Here is a 14,923-nt window from a genome sequence, read left to right on the forward strand (position 1 = left end):
AAGGTCTACATTAATACTTTTTTAGTATTAACATCTGTCTTGGATGATTGGATCACAAGTGGACAGCTCTAAATGCAAGTGTAAACAAGCACCATTCATTGTGATCAGATCCCTCAGACCACTTGCTGACATGTTCTGGGACACTTAAGATAAGATGTACCTTTATTGATCCCCCGTAGGAGAAATTCAAGTTAGACACAGCAACATAGGGGAATGTAGTGCAAAGTGTACAAGTACAATAAAGATGGGGCCGGGGTGAGGTGATCAAATTATTATTTATTTGATAAACGGACTGAACTGTCTTGGGTCACTGTAAGGTTGAGAGTGTCCTTAGATCATGAACCGGATATGTCAGATGCATTTTCTGGTCTTCTGCAATTGTCCACTATTTTCCGGTAAGACAAAAGTAACTATTTCATTTTCAGTAAATTGTAATAGTCATTTAAACATAATTAATTACATTACTAGTTCCCGCCAAAAGTAGTGGAATTACTTTATGACCCTGATGAACAATTCAGAATTTCAGTAGATGCACTAATAACTGCAATATTCCCTCCCTTAAAAAATCACACATGACAATTTTGAGAGTTGTTGAGTGAAGAGTAAGTTATTTCTTTCTTTGTATAAAAAACATTCTCCTGCAGTCCACACACGTCGCGGTGTGCTGCAGTCACATCATGCATACAGTACACCCTGCAAACTTCACGGAAGTCAGATGATGTTTGTCATACAAGAGTTACTTCCTGTTCCCAGTAGGTGGCTGTAGTGCATAGTAGTTAAACTATGACTGATTATTTGCATGCAGTAAGTTCACCAATTATCTATGAAGCCCACATTACAAAACTACAATATATGTCATATATGTGTGGATCTGGTCAATCTGCTGGAAGATATACATAAAAGTATAAAAATAACATTTCCTTTTACCACTAGGTGGTAAAATACTGAATATTATCACATAGATGTGTTCAGGGCGGGACTCTTATCAAAAATGTAAGTTTCATTGAGATCGGAACATGTATGCAGAAGTTATAAGAAATCCCTCTTTCATCGTGAAGGTTCAACATTAGACTCCACGCCACGTGTACGCTGTTCGACGGAATAACGTAAATAGCACAACTTTTGATCGTGAATGTCTTTAGATGGCTGTGTCCAAATCTGAAATTGTTCCGATCAATTCCCTAGGAGGAGGAGTTCAAATTCTCATTCTGCCATTCTCATAGTGGACCCCTAGAAAATACTTCTATTTTCACCAGGCCTGACCACTCTCCCAAATAAAATTGACTTTTCGTATATATATTCAGGGGGGCAAAAATGCAGTCATAAGGGGCTATAAATAATAGGTAAGAAGAAGAAGAAGGTCGCTGGCTCGGCCCCTAATAACCTTTACAGATAAAATACGGCCTTCGCACGATTTGTGCTCAGGCCCTAATAATAAAGATGGAAACAAGTACTGCAAGTCATGAAGCAAAAATTGAAAAACAATATTTTTCATGTAAAATATTGTCATGAGAATGTGCAATGGATCATAAACTAAACTGTTTAAACTGCAGTGATTGGCACCAGGGGCGGAGCTAGAGGGGTGGCCCAGGGTAGCAATGGCCACTGGACTGATTGGACAACCTGGGTGCCACCCCAGTTGATTGACGCACAGGTCACTGCATGTCACGTCAAAAACAGCGAGATTTTTAAACGCAAACAGAGAATGCAGAACAAACAGATAACAATGAAGAGGAAGGTGGTACTGTTGGGTCTCTGTAATTAATGTTTTATAGAGTTCGGTCTAGACCTGCTCTATTTGAAAAGTGTCCTGAGATAACTTCTGTTATGAATTGGCGCTATACAAATAAAATTTAATTGAATTGAATTGAATTGAACGGAGATATTAACAACTTTTTTGCTAAAAAAAAAACAAATCAGGAACAGATCAGGCACAGACAGACCCCAGCCCAGACATCAGCAGCCCAGGCAGCTCCCAACATGAAACTAGCCAGGCAAGTCATTCATTAATTCTCATACCAGTGGCGTCTTTATTTGATCCTTGAGCTGAGTCTTGCGTCTAGTGTCCGTGATGTGCAGCCTTCTCTTGTTTTGCCAAGACACCAACTTGTCCCACAGGTGTTTTTAATTTTCTGAATGAATGCTGGTGCACCCAGGGGCGTCGCACCCGTCGGGGATGTGGGGGTTTTGACACCCACACTTTTCCCAGTTTTGCACAAACGCCTTCCTACAGTTGCTCCCTTTCTCTTGCCGCTCTGTGTCTGCGCTCGCTGTGGCTGCCTCCTCTCCCCGAATCCGACCTGTGGTATCCCAGGATTTTCCTTTATTAGGCCTAGTATATAGCCCCCCTCATAAAGCCTTGACCACCCTCTGGCCACCCCTTGTATAAAAGTCACTGATTGGCACCTTAAAGCACTTACACCCCTTGCGTTTTCACACACACACACACACACACACACACACACACACACACACACAGACAGACACTTAAGAGAGTCATCCTGTGTTAGCTTGCCAACACCTAGAAACAAGCCAAAACTTCTGTAATTCATAGTAATTCACAGCTACTCTTTTTTACCTCATCTAAGGGCCTGTCCTACGAATACACGGCCTCACCCAATACGATGTCGTTTCGAAAAAAATCTCCGTAAACATGGCGTTGTTTCCAGAAATATCTGCGTCCACACAGATTCACTGAAACGACCCAAAACGCTGTAGTACATATGCCAGGCCTGTATGTGGCGCTTTGACAACGCCACACCAATACACTAAAACCGGAAGCGAAGCCATGGAGCATGCGCTGTTTACAAACAAGTAGTAGTAGTCCGCCATTGTTGTTGTTGTTGTTGTTGTTGTTATGACACGTCTATACGTGTCGTAAAATTTTCGCCGTCCAGATGACTCCAGGCAATCCTATCCATCAGGATGCGAGGCCGATACGATAAAGTATTTATCTGGATTCGAGAAAAAGGTATTCGTGAGGACAGGCCCTAAAGCTGAAATAATAACAATATTTTGTGTATTTTCAGGGTGTTCATCCTGGTCTTGGTGTGTGTTAGTCTGTTGTGGATTCCAATCATCCAAACAGCAAATAGTGGACAGCTGTTTGATTATATTCAGTCAGTGACCAGCTTTCTAGCTCCACCCATTACCGCTGTATTCCTAATGGCAATCTTCTGGCCACGTGCCAACGAACAGGTAGGTGTCACAAACACATACACAGACAAACACAAATCATCTTACATGGCACTTTCCCCAAACAGGGTTGGGGTGTGGTTCAGTTACAGTGCGGGGCCCTTCTGCAGAAATTATTCTGCAGTTTGACACATATTCAAAGACTTATTCAAAGACTAAATCAGTTGCTGTTGCTCAGTAATCTCCTACTTTATATTTGGGTAAATACTGTATAATTAAATAAATATAAATAATATTTATGAAAGATTTTTATGGCAATTATTAGTGCTGCTATGGTTACTGATAATTATACTTATTCACTCACTTCTACACTAGCTTCTACACTGCTGACACTTCTTGATACCTAAAAAATTAAACCTAAATCTTTTATATATATATATATATATATATATATATATGTGTGTGTGTGTGTGTGTGTGTGTGTGTGTGTGTGTGTTGCGACCCCCAAAATTTAGATCCTTTTGGAAGAAAAAATATTTTTATTTCAATTGGGTCCTCACAACAAATGCTGCTAAGAAAAGAATATTGATTAAAAAAGATATCAAAAATGTGTTAGGGCAGGTGCCCAAACCACATATATGAATATATGAATATTTGATAAACTTACTAATCATTAATTACCATAATAATAATCATTAGTTACCTACACATGTTTTACACTTGGCAAAAGTGTCAAAAACATTCCTTATCCCCCATAAATATGGGAAGGAGTATATGAGTGTGTCCATTAATTTGTAGTAATTTGTGTAATTTGAGTAGACACTAATTTATTTAGGAAGATACACCCTGTAGAAGTGTAAAGCCAGATTTATGCTTACTACCTCTGTGCAGTCGCCATGTTTATGTTCAAAATGATAATGAAAAAAAAAAAAAAAATCTTAAGGCTCTTTTCATTTAAGTATTGGCTTTTTTCCCCATTCCACATGACTGATGAACATGTGTGTTTTTTAACATATTTAGACATATGGACATTTAATATCAATTATATTATATTATATGAAATAATTAACAATACTGAGGGATTCAAGGAATATAACTAAACAAGTAAAACTGAAGAAAATGCTTTTTAAAACTTTCTGTAAAGGGGGGGACAAGATGGCGTCATAGAGTAAGCATCGTTGCTGAGTGAGCTCCGGTGGCATTTGTCAGTTTATATTTCTACTCTACATATTTGAACGGTGAAAAGTGTATAATTTTGAATGGGAAGTGTTTTAACATGAGCCTGGACAGTTATTTTTCTAAAGCCTCGGACAACATGCCCAGAAACACGAAAAATTTGTCAAAGAAAACTCCTGCTAATGCTGCAAATGAGGGCGAGCTAAGTGCCTCACCTGAGATACCGAGCATGGATGTTAGCTTCGGCTCTATGGAACCAGGTATTGTTCAAGCCCTGGACAGAATAACTGATAACCTTACTAAAGTAATCGACACCAAGATTTCCACTGTTCTGGAAGCCATTAAAGAACAGACCTCGCAGCTACAGGCGGTTTCCGCCCGAGTGGGCGAAGCAGAGAAACGGATTGCTGATGTGGAGGCCGTGGCAACATCATCGGAAGCGAAGTTAGCATATCTCGAGAAGCAAGGAACCCAGGATCTCCTTCTTTAATGACTATTCAGCTGAGGTGGTCCGGAGACGAAAAGCTTTTGATGACATAAAGGCGCGGCTGAGGAAGATGAACATGGCCTATGCATTACTGTACCCGGCTACTCTGAAGGTGATGGTGAACGGGACTCGGAGGAGATTTGACACCCCAGAAGAAGCCGCTTCGCTTCTACATTCACTGGAACAGAGGCGTGAGGACAGTCAGTATGTAGCTTTATGTCACCTGATTTCATTCATACACGTTACGTGAGTATGTTCTGATTGCTCAGTATCTGCGCATATATGTGCGTATAACGTTATATGTTTATGCTTATGTGTAAATTTTGTCCATGCCCCAAGTTATGGCCACCGTGAGCAAACTTAAGTTTTTGTTTATTCTATTTGTGGGTGCCAGGGAAGAACAGGGTGCAGCCTCATTCATTTATTATTGACAGATCTGTTTCTATTTTTTAATGAGGCTTGTGCAGAGAGAGCGATGTGGAAGAGGTTTAAAATGCCCTGCAGGTTAAGTGGCAGGGACAGCCCCCATCGTATTTGTGTTTTGTAGTATAATAGTTCCTGTTCAGATTTGTTTTTCTCCCAGCTCAGTGACTGTTTTTACTGTATTATGCAGTTTCAGATTTGTGCTCTTTGTGAGTTATGTATCTATATAGAGGATCGACTTAAACGGTATGGCAAGTAATAAGCAACGCTTGTGTACATGGAATGTAAGAGGGGTCCATAGTCCTATTAAACGAAGAAAAATAGTCACCTTTCTGAAAAAAGAACACATTGATATTGCACATTTGCAAGAAATACATTTGGATGATGTAGAACACCTGAAATTACGGCAGGGTGGGGTTAAGCAGGTATTTTTCTCCTCATTTACTTCAAGAAGTAGAGAAGTGACAATTCTTGTGAGAAAGAATCTTCCTTTTTCAATTATAGAATGTGTTAAAGACAAACATGGAAGGTATGTTATAATCAAGGGTTCTTACTAGGTACGGTTATTTCCATACTGAATATTTATTACCCTGCTCACCCGTCAGATTTTATAACTAAAGTATTCTTAGATTTCTCTGAGATTCACTCAGATATTTCCATAGTGGGTGGAGATTTTAATTGTATACTAAATCCCCTTATTAACAGACTCCCCCACAAAGCCTCACCTCTTTCTTGACAAGTTAAGTCACCCAATTCTATATGTGAAGATTTAGGATTGGTTGATGTATGGAGGACAATTCATCCTTTGGATAAAGAATACACTTTTTCTTCTGCACCCCATAGGTGTCATACTAGGATTGACTGCTTTTTTTTTTTTACCTGGGCTCTCCTTACATTCAGTTCAATCTTGTGTAATAGGTAGTATTGTCATTTCAGACCATGCCAATGTGGTGCTGGATCTCTCTCTTAAGGGTATAGGAAACAGAGTAAAATACTGGAGGCTGAATACCATACCTTCGTATCCTATTTTAATACTGAGTTTAGATATTTTCTTTCTATTAACTCTCAGTCAACAGATAACCCTGCCCTCCTATGGGAAACTATTAAGGTGTATACTAGAGGGATTTTTATTTCATTTTCAGTCAGCAAGCGGTAGCAGAAATTGAAGCAAAATGTGTTAATGACTGAGCTTAAAACAAAAGAAAGGGCCTATGTTGATTCTCCAACTCCTGCTTTATTGCGAGAAATATCTGCAGTCAGATCAACCTTAGATAACCTCCTTACGCAAGATGAGGAGACCAAACTTAAATTTACTAGACAAAGATTTTATGAACATATAACATATTTTATGAAATATTTGGCATACCTTACCAAAAAAAGATTACAATCACAAGCTATTGCAGCCATTTGTGATGCTGAGGATAATCGCATGTATGACAATAAGTCTATATATGACACTTTCAAAGAATTTTATTGTAGACTGTATGCATCTGAACAACCATATGACGCACTTGAATTAATGGAAGATTTCTTTTCTCGACTTAGTTTGCCTACTATATCAACAGAACAACAAACCAATCTTATCGCCCCCATTTCCAGAGAGGAAGTACTGGATGCTATAAAAACCTTACAAAACAAAAAAGCCCCTGGGCCTGATGGGTTTGGTAGTGATTTTATAAAGAATTTTGTGATTTATTAGCAGACCCATTACTTGATATGTTTAACCATTCTTTTTTGCATAATAGATTACCTCAGACTCTAAGAGAAGCAAATATTTCTCTCATTCTGAAAAAGGGGAAGTGCGCAGAGTCTTGTTCCTCGTATAGACCGATAGCTCTTCTTAATGTGGACCGTAAGATACTTTCAAAAATCCTACCTACTCGACTTGAAGACCTTCTGCCTTAAATTATAAAAGAAGATCAAACCGGTTTTATAAGAGGTCGTAACTCCCGTGACAATGCCAGGTGTCTTCTCAATGTAATTCAGGCTTTCCAGCAAAGAGATATTGATGGTCTGGTGCTTTCTCTAGATACTGAGAAAGCCTTTGACCAGGTAGAATGGACTTATTTATTTTATACTTTAAATAAATTTGGTCTCGGTGATAATTTCATTAGGTGGGTCAAAATTCTGTATGATAATCCTCAGGCAGCTATTTTGACTAATGGGCTTAAATCGGACAGTTTTCCATTGTATAGGGGAATGAGGCAAGGCTGCCCCTGGTCACCCCTCTTGTTTGCCATTGCCATCGAACCGTTGGCGGAGGCCATAAGGAGGCACCTGCTATACAGGGTCTGCTAGTTGATTATGAGCACAAGATTAGTCTGTATGCAGATGATGTTTTGCTATTTATTTCCAATCCAGAGACGTCAATACCAGCTCTACTTAACATTATTGATTTATTTAACAAATTTTCTGGGTATAAAATTAATTTGACCAAGTCTGAAGCCATGCCACTTGGGAGCCTTAATTCGATACCAGCTGCTTTGCCTTCTTTTCCCTTTAAGTGGTCTCTGGCAGGTTTTGTATACTTAGGTATATTCATAACCCCTAAATTTAAGCAAATGTATAAAGCAAACTTTATTCCCCTGTTCGAGAAGGTGAGGCAGGATTTGGAGCGATGGAATTCTCTGCCTGTCTCCTGGCTAGGATGTATATCCTTGGTTAAAATGAATATATTGCCTCGGCTGTTGTATCCTGTTCAAATGATTCCGGTCATATTTTCAAATAGGGTGATGAAAGACCTGAATGGCTGGCTAAGTTCCTTCATATGGAGCAAGCGCAGACCAAAACTTAAGATGGCTACACTGCAGCTTCCAGGTTCTGTAGTGGGTCTAGACTAACCAAATGTCAGAAAATATCAGTTGTGTACTCATATGAGGTATATTTATGACTGGGTCGTAAATAACTCAAGCTCTATTTGGTTGGGAGTGGAAGCTTCCCTTTCAAAGTATCCACTAAGGGACTTACTGTTCTTTAAGAAATTTAAAAATATCAGACTGAGTTGTAATAACCCGGTTACACTTAATACACTTAAGGCCTGGCAATCAGTATATCGACTTGAGGGAAGGTCAAAGTTCACATCCGTTTTCACCCCTATTGTGAATAATCCTGATTTCCGGCCTGGGATGTTTGATATTGGTTTTAAACAGTGGAGGGATAATGGTGTTCATAGACTGAGGGACTTACTCTCTGATAATGTGGTTATGACATTTGAACAAATGATAGAGAAATATTCTGTCCCCAGACATGATTTCTTTCGTTATTTGCAGATAAGGCATTATATCTTGCACAGTACTACTTTAATTGAGAGCCATGAAAGCTCCCCTGTTATTATAATTATTATTTCTAACAGATAGAGAGGTATCTGAAAGTCTATTTTATAAAGCTATGTATTTCACACCCCCTGTTGGGTTACAGAGGCTTAAAGGCACATGGGAAAAGGGGCTAAACATCATAATTGATGATTGATGACAATTTCAGTCTGCAATCGTACCAAAGCAATACAGTTAAAGATTATACACAGAATGCACATATCCCCCAACTGCAGGCATCACTTCAATCCTACTCTCTCACCCATGTGCCTTAAATGCAAGATGGAAATTGGTACCCTAACTCATTGTTTTTGGTCATGTTTGAAACTGCAAATGTATTGGTCTAATGTGTTATCTGAAATAGAAAAGATATTGGGCTTAGAAGATGGACCCTGTGTTTCTCATACTGGGCCTACCAAGCCGACGCTTAACATCCAAACATAATAAGAGGTTGTATTGTATTCTTACTTATGCAGCGAGGAAGAATATTTTATTGCAGTGGATTAATGAAAAAGTACCAACTGTTAAAGGCTGGCAAAGAGTGGTGTTTGATCTAGTGCCATTAAAATACCTTACACGTATATTATATTCAAAAACAGACCAATTCTATAGTGTGGGAACCCTATTTGAACTACGTAGAGCCTGATATCTTTAATATCATGCTGCAGGGATTTTCTTGACTGCTCATACCACGCATTATTACTGTAACCCAAAGTATTATTTATATGGATCTGAGCTGGTGTTCTGCTGTTCTGTTTTTTTTTTTTTTCTTTTTTGATTTGTTTGTCTTGTTTTGTTTACTTGTTTGTGTGTTTTGCTTTTTATTTCTGTGAACCATATAGTGTAACCATCCTTTACTTGTAAAAGTGAAAAGTTAATAAAAATATTGTTTTAAAAAAAAAACTTACTGTAAAATGTAATAAAATAAAGGAATATATTAGGACACACCCACATTTTTTCCCACATAAAATGGCTGAAATCACACACAGGTGTATCACATCAGGTGCACATGATTAGAAATTTGTTACTCAGCATTTTGAAGGAGGCTTGCCCTATTTAAACCTCAGACATTAAGTTTGGTGTGCTCCTGACTGTTGATGTGAGAGTGAACACCATGGTGAGATCGAAAGACCTGTCTGAGGCCTTCAGAAAGAAGATTGTTGCAGCTTATGAGTCTTGTTAGGGATTTAAAAAGATCTCAAAAGAGTTTGAAATCAGCCATTCCACTGTCCGGAAAATAGTGTACAAGTGGAGGACATTCAAAACAACTGCCAACATGCCCAGGTCTGGCCGTCCAAGCAAGTTCACCCCGAGAGCAGACCGCAAGATGCTAAAAGAAGTCTCCAAAACCCCTAAAATGTCATCACGGGACCTACAGCAGGCTCTGGCGACTATTGATGTGAAAGTGCATGCCTCTACAATCAGAAAGAGACTGCACAAGTTTAATTTTCACGGGAAGTGTGCAAGGAGGAAACCGTTACTCTCCAAGAGAAACATTAAGGCCAGACTGAAGTTTGCCAGAGAGAACGTAGACAAAGAACAGGACTTCTGGAATAATGTTCTTTGGACAGATGAGTCTAAAATTTAATTATTTGGAGACCAGAACAGAGGACATGTTTGGCGCATACCAAATACAGCGTTCCAGGAAAAGAACCTCATACCAACTGTGAAGCATGGAGGTGGAAGTGTCATGGTTCGGGGATGCTTAGCTGCAGCAGGACCTGGCCAGCATACCATCATAGAATCCATCATGAATTCTACAGTGTATCAAAGGGTGCTTGAGCAACATGTAAGACCATCTGTAAGAAAATTAAAGCTGAAGCGGAACTGGACCCTGCAACATGACAATGACCCTAAACATACCAGTTAATCCACCAAGGACTGGCTGAAAACTAAGAAATGGAGAGTCCTGGAATGGCCCAGTCAAAGCCCAGATCTTAATCCCATTGAGATGCTGTGGGGTGACTTGAAACAGGCTGTATATGCAAGAAACCCCTCAAACATCACCAAGTTAAAGCATTCTGCATTGAGGAGTGGGGCAAACTTTCCTCAGACCGATGTCAGAGACTGGTAAGGGTTACAAGAAGTGTCTCACTGAAGTTATTTCAGCCAAAGGGGGCTAACACTAGGTATTAGGGGGTAGGGTGTCCTAACTTTTCCTCAGTTAGAATATGCATTTATGTTGATGTCTTTTGTTTAATGAGTAAAACAATGTTATTTTTTGCTGTTTACCTGCAATTAGATCACTTTCTTCTCCAGAGATGAATAAAAAAAACATTAGACATCGATATGTGAACATTTCTTAATGAATAACTCAATATTTAATGGGGTGTCCTAATTTTTTCACATGACTGTATATGTTTCTTAGGGTGCATTCTGGGGTCTGATGACTGGACTAGTGGTGGGATTGATCCGCATGGTTCTGGAGTTCTCCTATGTAACTCCTTCCTGTGGTCAACCTGATCATCGGCCTGCTATCCTGGCTGATGTCCATTACCTGTACTTTGCCCTCATCCTGTTGGCTCTCACCTGCCTTATCATTGTTGCTGTCAGCTTGGCCACAGCCCCAATATCTGAAGAAAATGTAAGGAATGTGTAATTCATTCACTTTATTTATGTTTTCATCTTTAAAATGAGAAACAGAAGAGAGAAGTATGGAGTACTGTCTGAAATTCCTATGTTTCCCTAACCCTGACCCTAAACCTAACTGCGCCTTCTCTAAATATGCAGAGGCATTTGTTTTCTTACTGAGCATTTTGCATTCTTACAAATGGCATAGCATGACAATAATATTAGCTAATTCAATGCCAATTGTGTTCATTGCTAATTGAAGTAATGCAGAGGCAAATTATTCAAATTGTGATGGGTATACAGGACTTTTAACACCCAGTAATTATGGCCCAAATATAGCCCTTTTCCACTGCAGGAACAGTCCATAACCTGCTGCCTCCTCTGCTGAGCCTAAATTTTGTTACACGTTTTTTTTTGTGTGTCAGAATCAGAATCAGAATCAGAAATACTTTAATAATCCCAGGGGGGAAATTACTTATGTCCATTGTATTTAAAAAACCGAGATGTTTAAAATGATCATCTTTTAATACGCTTGGACATTGCTACCTCTGATTCTAGCAATATTTTTAGATGGTAGTTCAACCAGGACAGACTTGGTTCTGATTGAAGAAATATATTGATTGTCATGAACACAATCAGATGAGAAATGAGAAAAGTCTTTGGCAATGAGACCCCACCGTGAGGCCACCATATTTGGCAAGGGGTTGGTGTAGCTGTGTAATAGTATAAACCCTTGATGGAGTCTAGACACTGGTGGCGGTGATGGGAAGGAGGTCTGGCTGAAGATCTGGATGTGGTGAGGAGTGAACTCTGTTGAGCTCAGTATGGTACTGGTAAGATGAACTGGAGGTGAATGGGGTTGAGGAGGGTTGTTTTGATTTTGTGCTGAAATGACAGAGAACCGAGACAGAGAAGAGAACAGATTAGTTAGACAGCAGCAATGTGATTAGCTGATTGTTGTGACTGGTTTGTTAACTAGAGAGTAAAGGCCAATTGTCAGCTGAGAAGAGGCAGGAGATAGAGAGAGAGATAGAATTGTGATGGGAACCAGGAAGTTAAGTCAAGAGCTGATATTCTGTCTCTATCTGAGCTCTAAAGACAGTTATCTCTGTCTTATCTCTATTTATTTGGGGGAAAAAAACACCAGCTCAGACACACAGTTACTAAAGGAGATAGAGGACTTTCTGTCATGAACATATGACTTGAACCACATAAGGACAGTCCCAGAGAGCTCCACACAATTTTCTAATATCTGCGATGGAAATACATAGTCCACAGTATCAAGAGCAGCATTAAGATCTAACAATACTAAGAGAGAACCTTTACCTGAGTAATTGTTCAGGCGAATGTCATTTAGCACTTTAGTTATGACAGTCTATGTGTTATGATGGGGCTGGAATCTGAAAGTTATCAGCTGAGTTATGTTGTTGATGTACAACTCTTTATAGGTTGATAGTTACTTAGAACTGTGGCGTCAAGACTGTTTTCAGTGTGCCTTAACGTGCAATGCACGTTAACACACTGTTTAAACTCCTCCATACTTATTTTTGAGTGAATGTTTTTTATATTCTCCACGGTCGCACACATATGAAATGGATTTTTGTATAAAAATATGTTACTGCAAAAGTGGTTTATAGACAGATATTGTGACTGAACTAAAAAAAAGGCAAAATAATGGGAGATGATACATGATTGTCCCAGATAATTTTTCCTTCTTCTTCTTCATGTCTTTCGGGTCTGGTCCCACAGGACTGGTCCATTCCTCAGGTCGGGTCCCCCTTGTGGCCTGTCGCACTTCCGTTTTGTGGAGCTAATTTGCCGCGTTTCTCTCTTGCAGTTGTTTTGGTGTTTTGTGTGTTTTTGTATTTGCAGCATTTTTCTTTGGCATTTGTTTTGTGGGTTTGTAAGTTTGTGCTTCTGCTTTGTTTCTGTGATTGCTGCATTTTTCTGTTGCTGGGTTTTTCTGTTGCATTTGTTTTATGTGTTTGTGTGTTCTTGGTTTTGCATTATTACCGTGTTTGCAGCGTTTTGCCGTTTGTGGCGCGTTTGCGCTTGTCGGCCACTCTAACAATTGTATCCCTATCAGTTTGCCTATAAGGCCAAAAGGGGGACTTCTCTTCCCTTCACTATCTCCTACAACACCTTGAATCACCTGGTAACTTTGCCAGACTGCTCCTAATCTACTCCCGTTCTGCATTCAACACGCTTGCAGCGTTTTGCCGCTTGCGGCACGTTTGCCCTTGTCGCCCTTGTCGGCCACCGTAAATTGTGGATCGACAATTGGATGAAAGTAGTGACTTGTCTCTCATGGCTTGTTTGGTGTTCATGGTGCTGAATTATTGTTCAAGTCTCTCTTTGTATATGAGTTTTGATTATGTCATTTTTTATTTGACGGCTTGTGGTTTTGAGTGAGACCCAATCCTGCCGTTGAAAGGCTTTCCGTTTTTTCATAACTTTGGGATCTGCAAAGCCAAGTGATGGGTGTGCACGTGAGATGTATGCATCTGAAATATTGCCATAACATAAGGTCAGAGTATTTCCTTTCCTTGTCAAAGTGTCCACATACTGATGAAATGATGGCAGAACACTGTCAAGTCTGGAACTGTTGAAGTCACCAACAGTAAACACGGGAGCCTCTGGATTTCTGCCCTGCATGTTGTTAGCACTGTTAGCCACTAGCTTGACTGCAGCCTTGGTGTTAGCACTAGGTGGAATATAAACACAGCTGATGACAACAGATGTGGGGTACAGACCTTGTTGCGGATCTTGAAAATGCAGACCCCTTCGCCTATGTCCTTGCCCTACTACCTTGAACGGTCTGCCCAGAGGATGCTGAAGTTGTTGAAAAATACTTTGATAAGTGGGACAGCCTCGTCGAACCAGGTTTCGGTCAGTGCGATGATACAGGCCTCCTTGAAGGTTCTCTCCACCAGACATTTTGCACGGAGTATGTCCATTTTGTTCCGGAGAGACCGCACATTGGACAAGATGATGGAGGGGAGAGAGGGTTTGAAGGGCAAAATACACTTTTTCTTTAGTAATAAAACACAAAACATTCTTTTGTATGCAGCATGCCACTTATCTACATTATCCCCTGTGATAAAATGTGTCATGGCACTCAGGAGATGGACATGAGCAAAACTCAATGCATGTCAAACCCACCGAAAGGTGCTGTGATTTTCTTTGGTCATTGCAGGTCCATCACCACAGTATTAACATGTTCTCACTGCCAACTCGTAAAATAATGTGCCCTAATAAGTGCCCCTTTGCTTTATAATATGACACTGTTGGTATCCCTCTAGCCCCATAATCCAAGGTTGAGACATTTCTTGCATAGTAGCCACACAGTTAAAGCCCTCCTTTATTGTTAAGGCTGCAGTATTCCTCCAGATGCTCTCACCTCAAACTCCTCTGCAAAAGAGCCATTCTATCAATGGTATGTGTTGGCAATGTTTCTAACTACAGGGAAATACCTCAAATGCAGTAAGAAGAAAAGCTGTACAATGTAACTTTGTCAGCAGCTACATAGGTTGTGACACCACAAGTAGCTTCCATCTGTATTGACAAAAGAGGAAAAAGAATGGAAGTCCATGCACTAGCCTGGTTGAGCTGAGATTTTAGCATCCACAACCGATGAACCAGCACCACGATTCCCTCTAACTGAAGTGGCTTTTAAGCAACATGTTTTGGGAGCAATGTATCAGACAGCAGCGTGGTGCCATCTTCCAAAGGCATCTTATTGGACAAGGCTGGCCAGAGAAGATGGATCCATTGAGACCACACTGTTGGATCAAGCAGCGCTCCACTCGAGTGAAACCAG

At 40.0% G+C, this 14,923-nt stretch overlaps 1 protein-coding gene across 5 annotated transcripts in view; it reads left to right on the top strand.

Moving 5' to 3' along the window:
• Window positions 1-14,923, top strand: part of slc5a9 (solute carrier family 5 member 9) — a 49,750-nt gene that overhangs the window by 26,617 nt on the left and 8,210 nt on the right. For 4 of the 5 annotated variants that reach the window (XM_051403279.1, XM_051403281.1, XM_051403284.1 and 1 more), the window contains 2 exons: window positions 3,030-3,198; window positions 10,901-11,116. In XM_051403279.1, the coding sequence (XP_051259239.1) occupies window positions 3,030-3,198; window positions 10,901-11,116 (385 nt within the window). The remainder of the gene's footprint in view (window positions 1-3,029; window positions 3,199-10,900; window positions 11,117-14,923) is intronic. The other variant, XM_051403282.1, reaches the window with a different exon arrangement.

The sequence above is a fragment of the Dicentrarchus labrax genome, unplaced genomic scaffold, assembly GCF_905237075.1.
Source record: "Dicentrarchus labrax unplaced genomic scaffold, dlabrax2021, whole genome shotgun sequence".
In the NCBI taxonomy this organism is placed as follows: Eukaryota; Metazoa; Chordata; class Actinopteri; family Moronidae; genus Dicentrarchus; species Dicentrarchus labrax.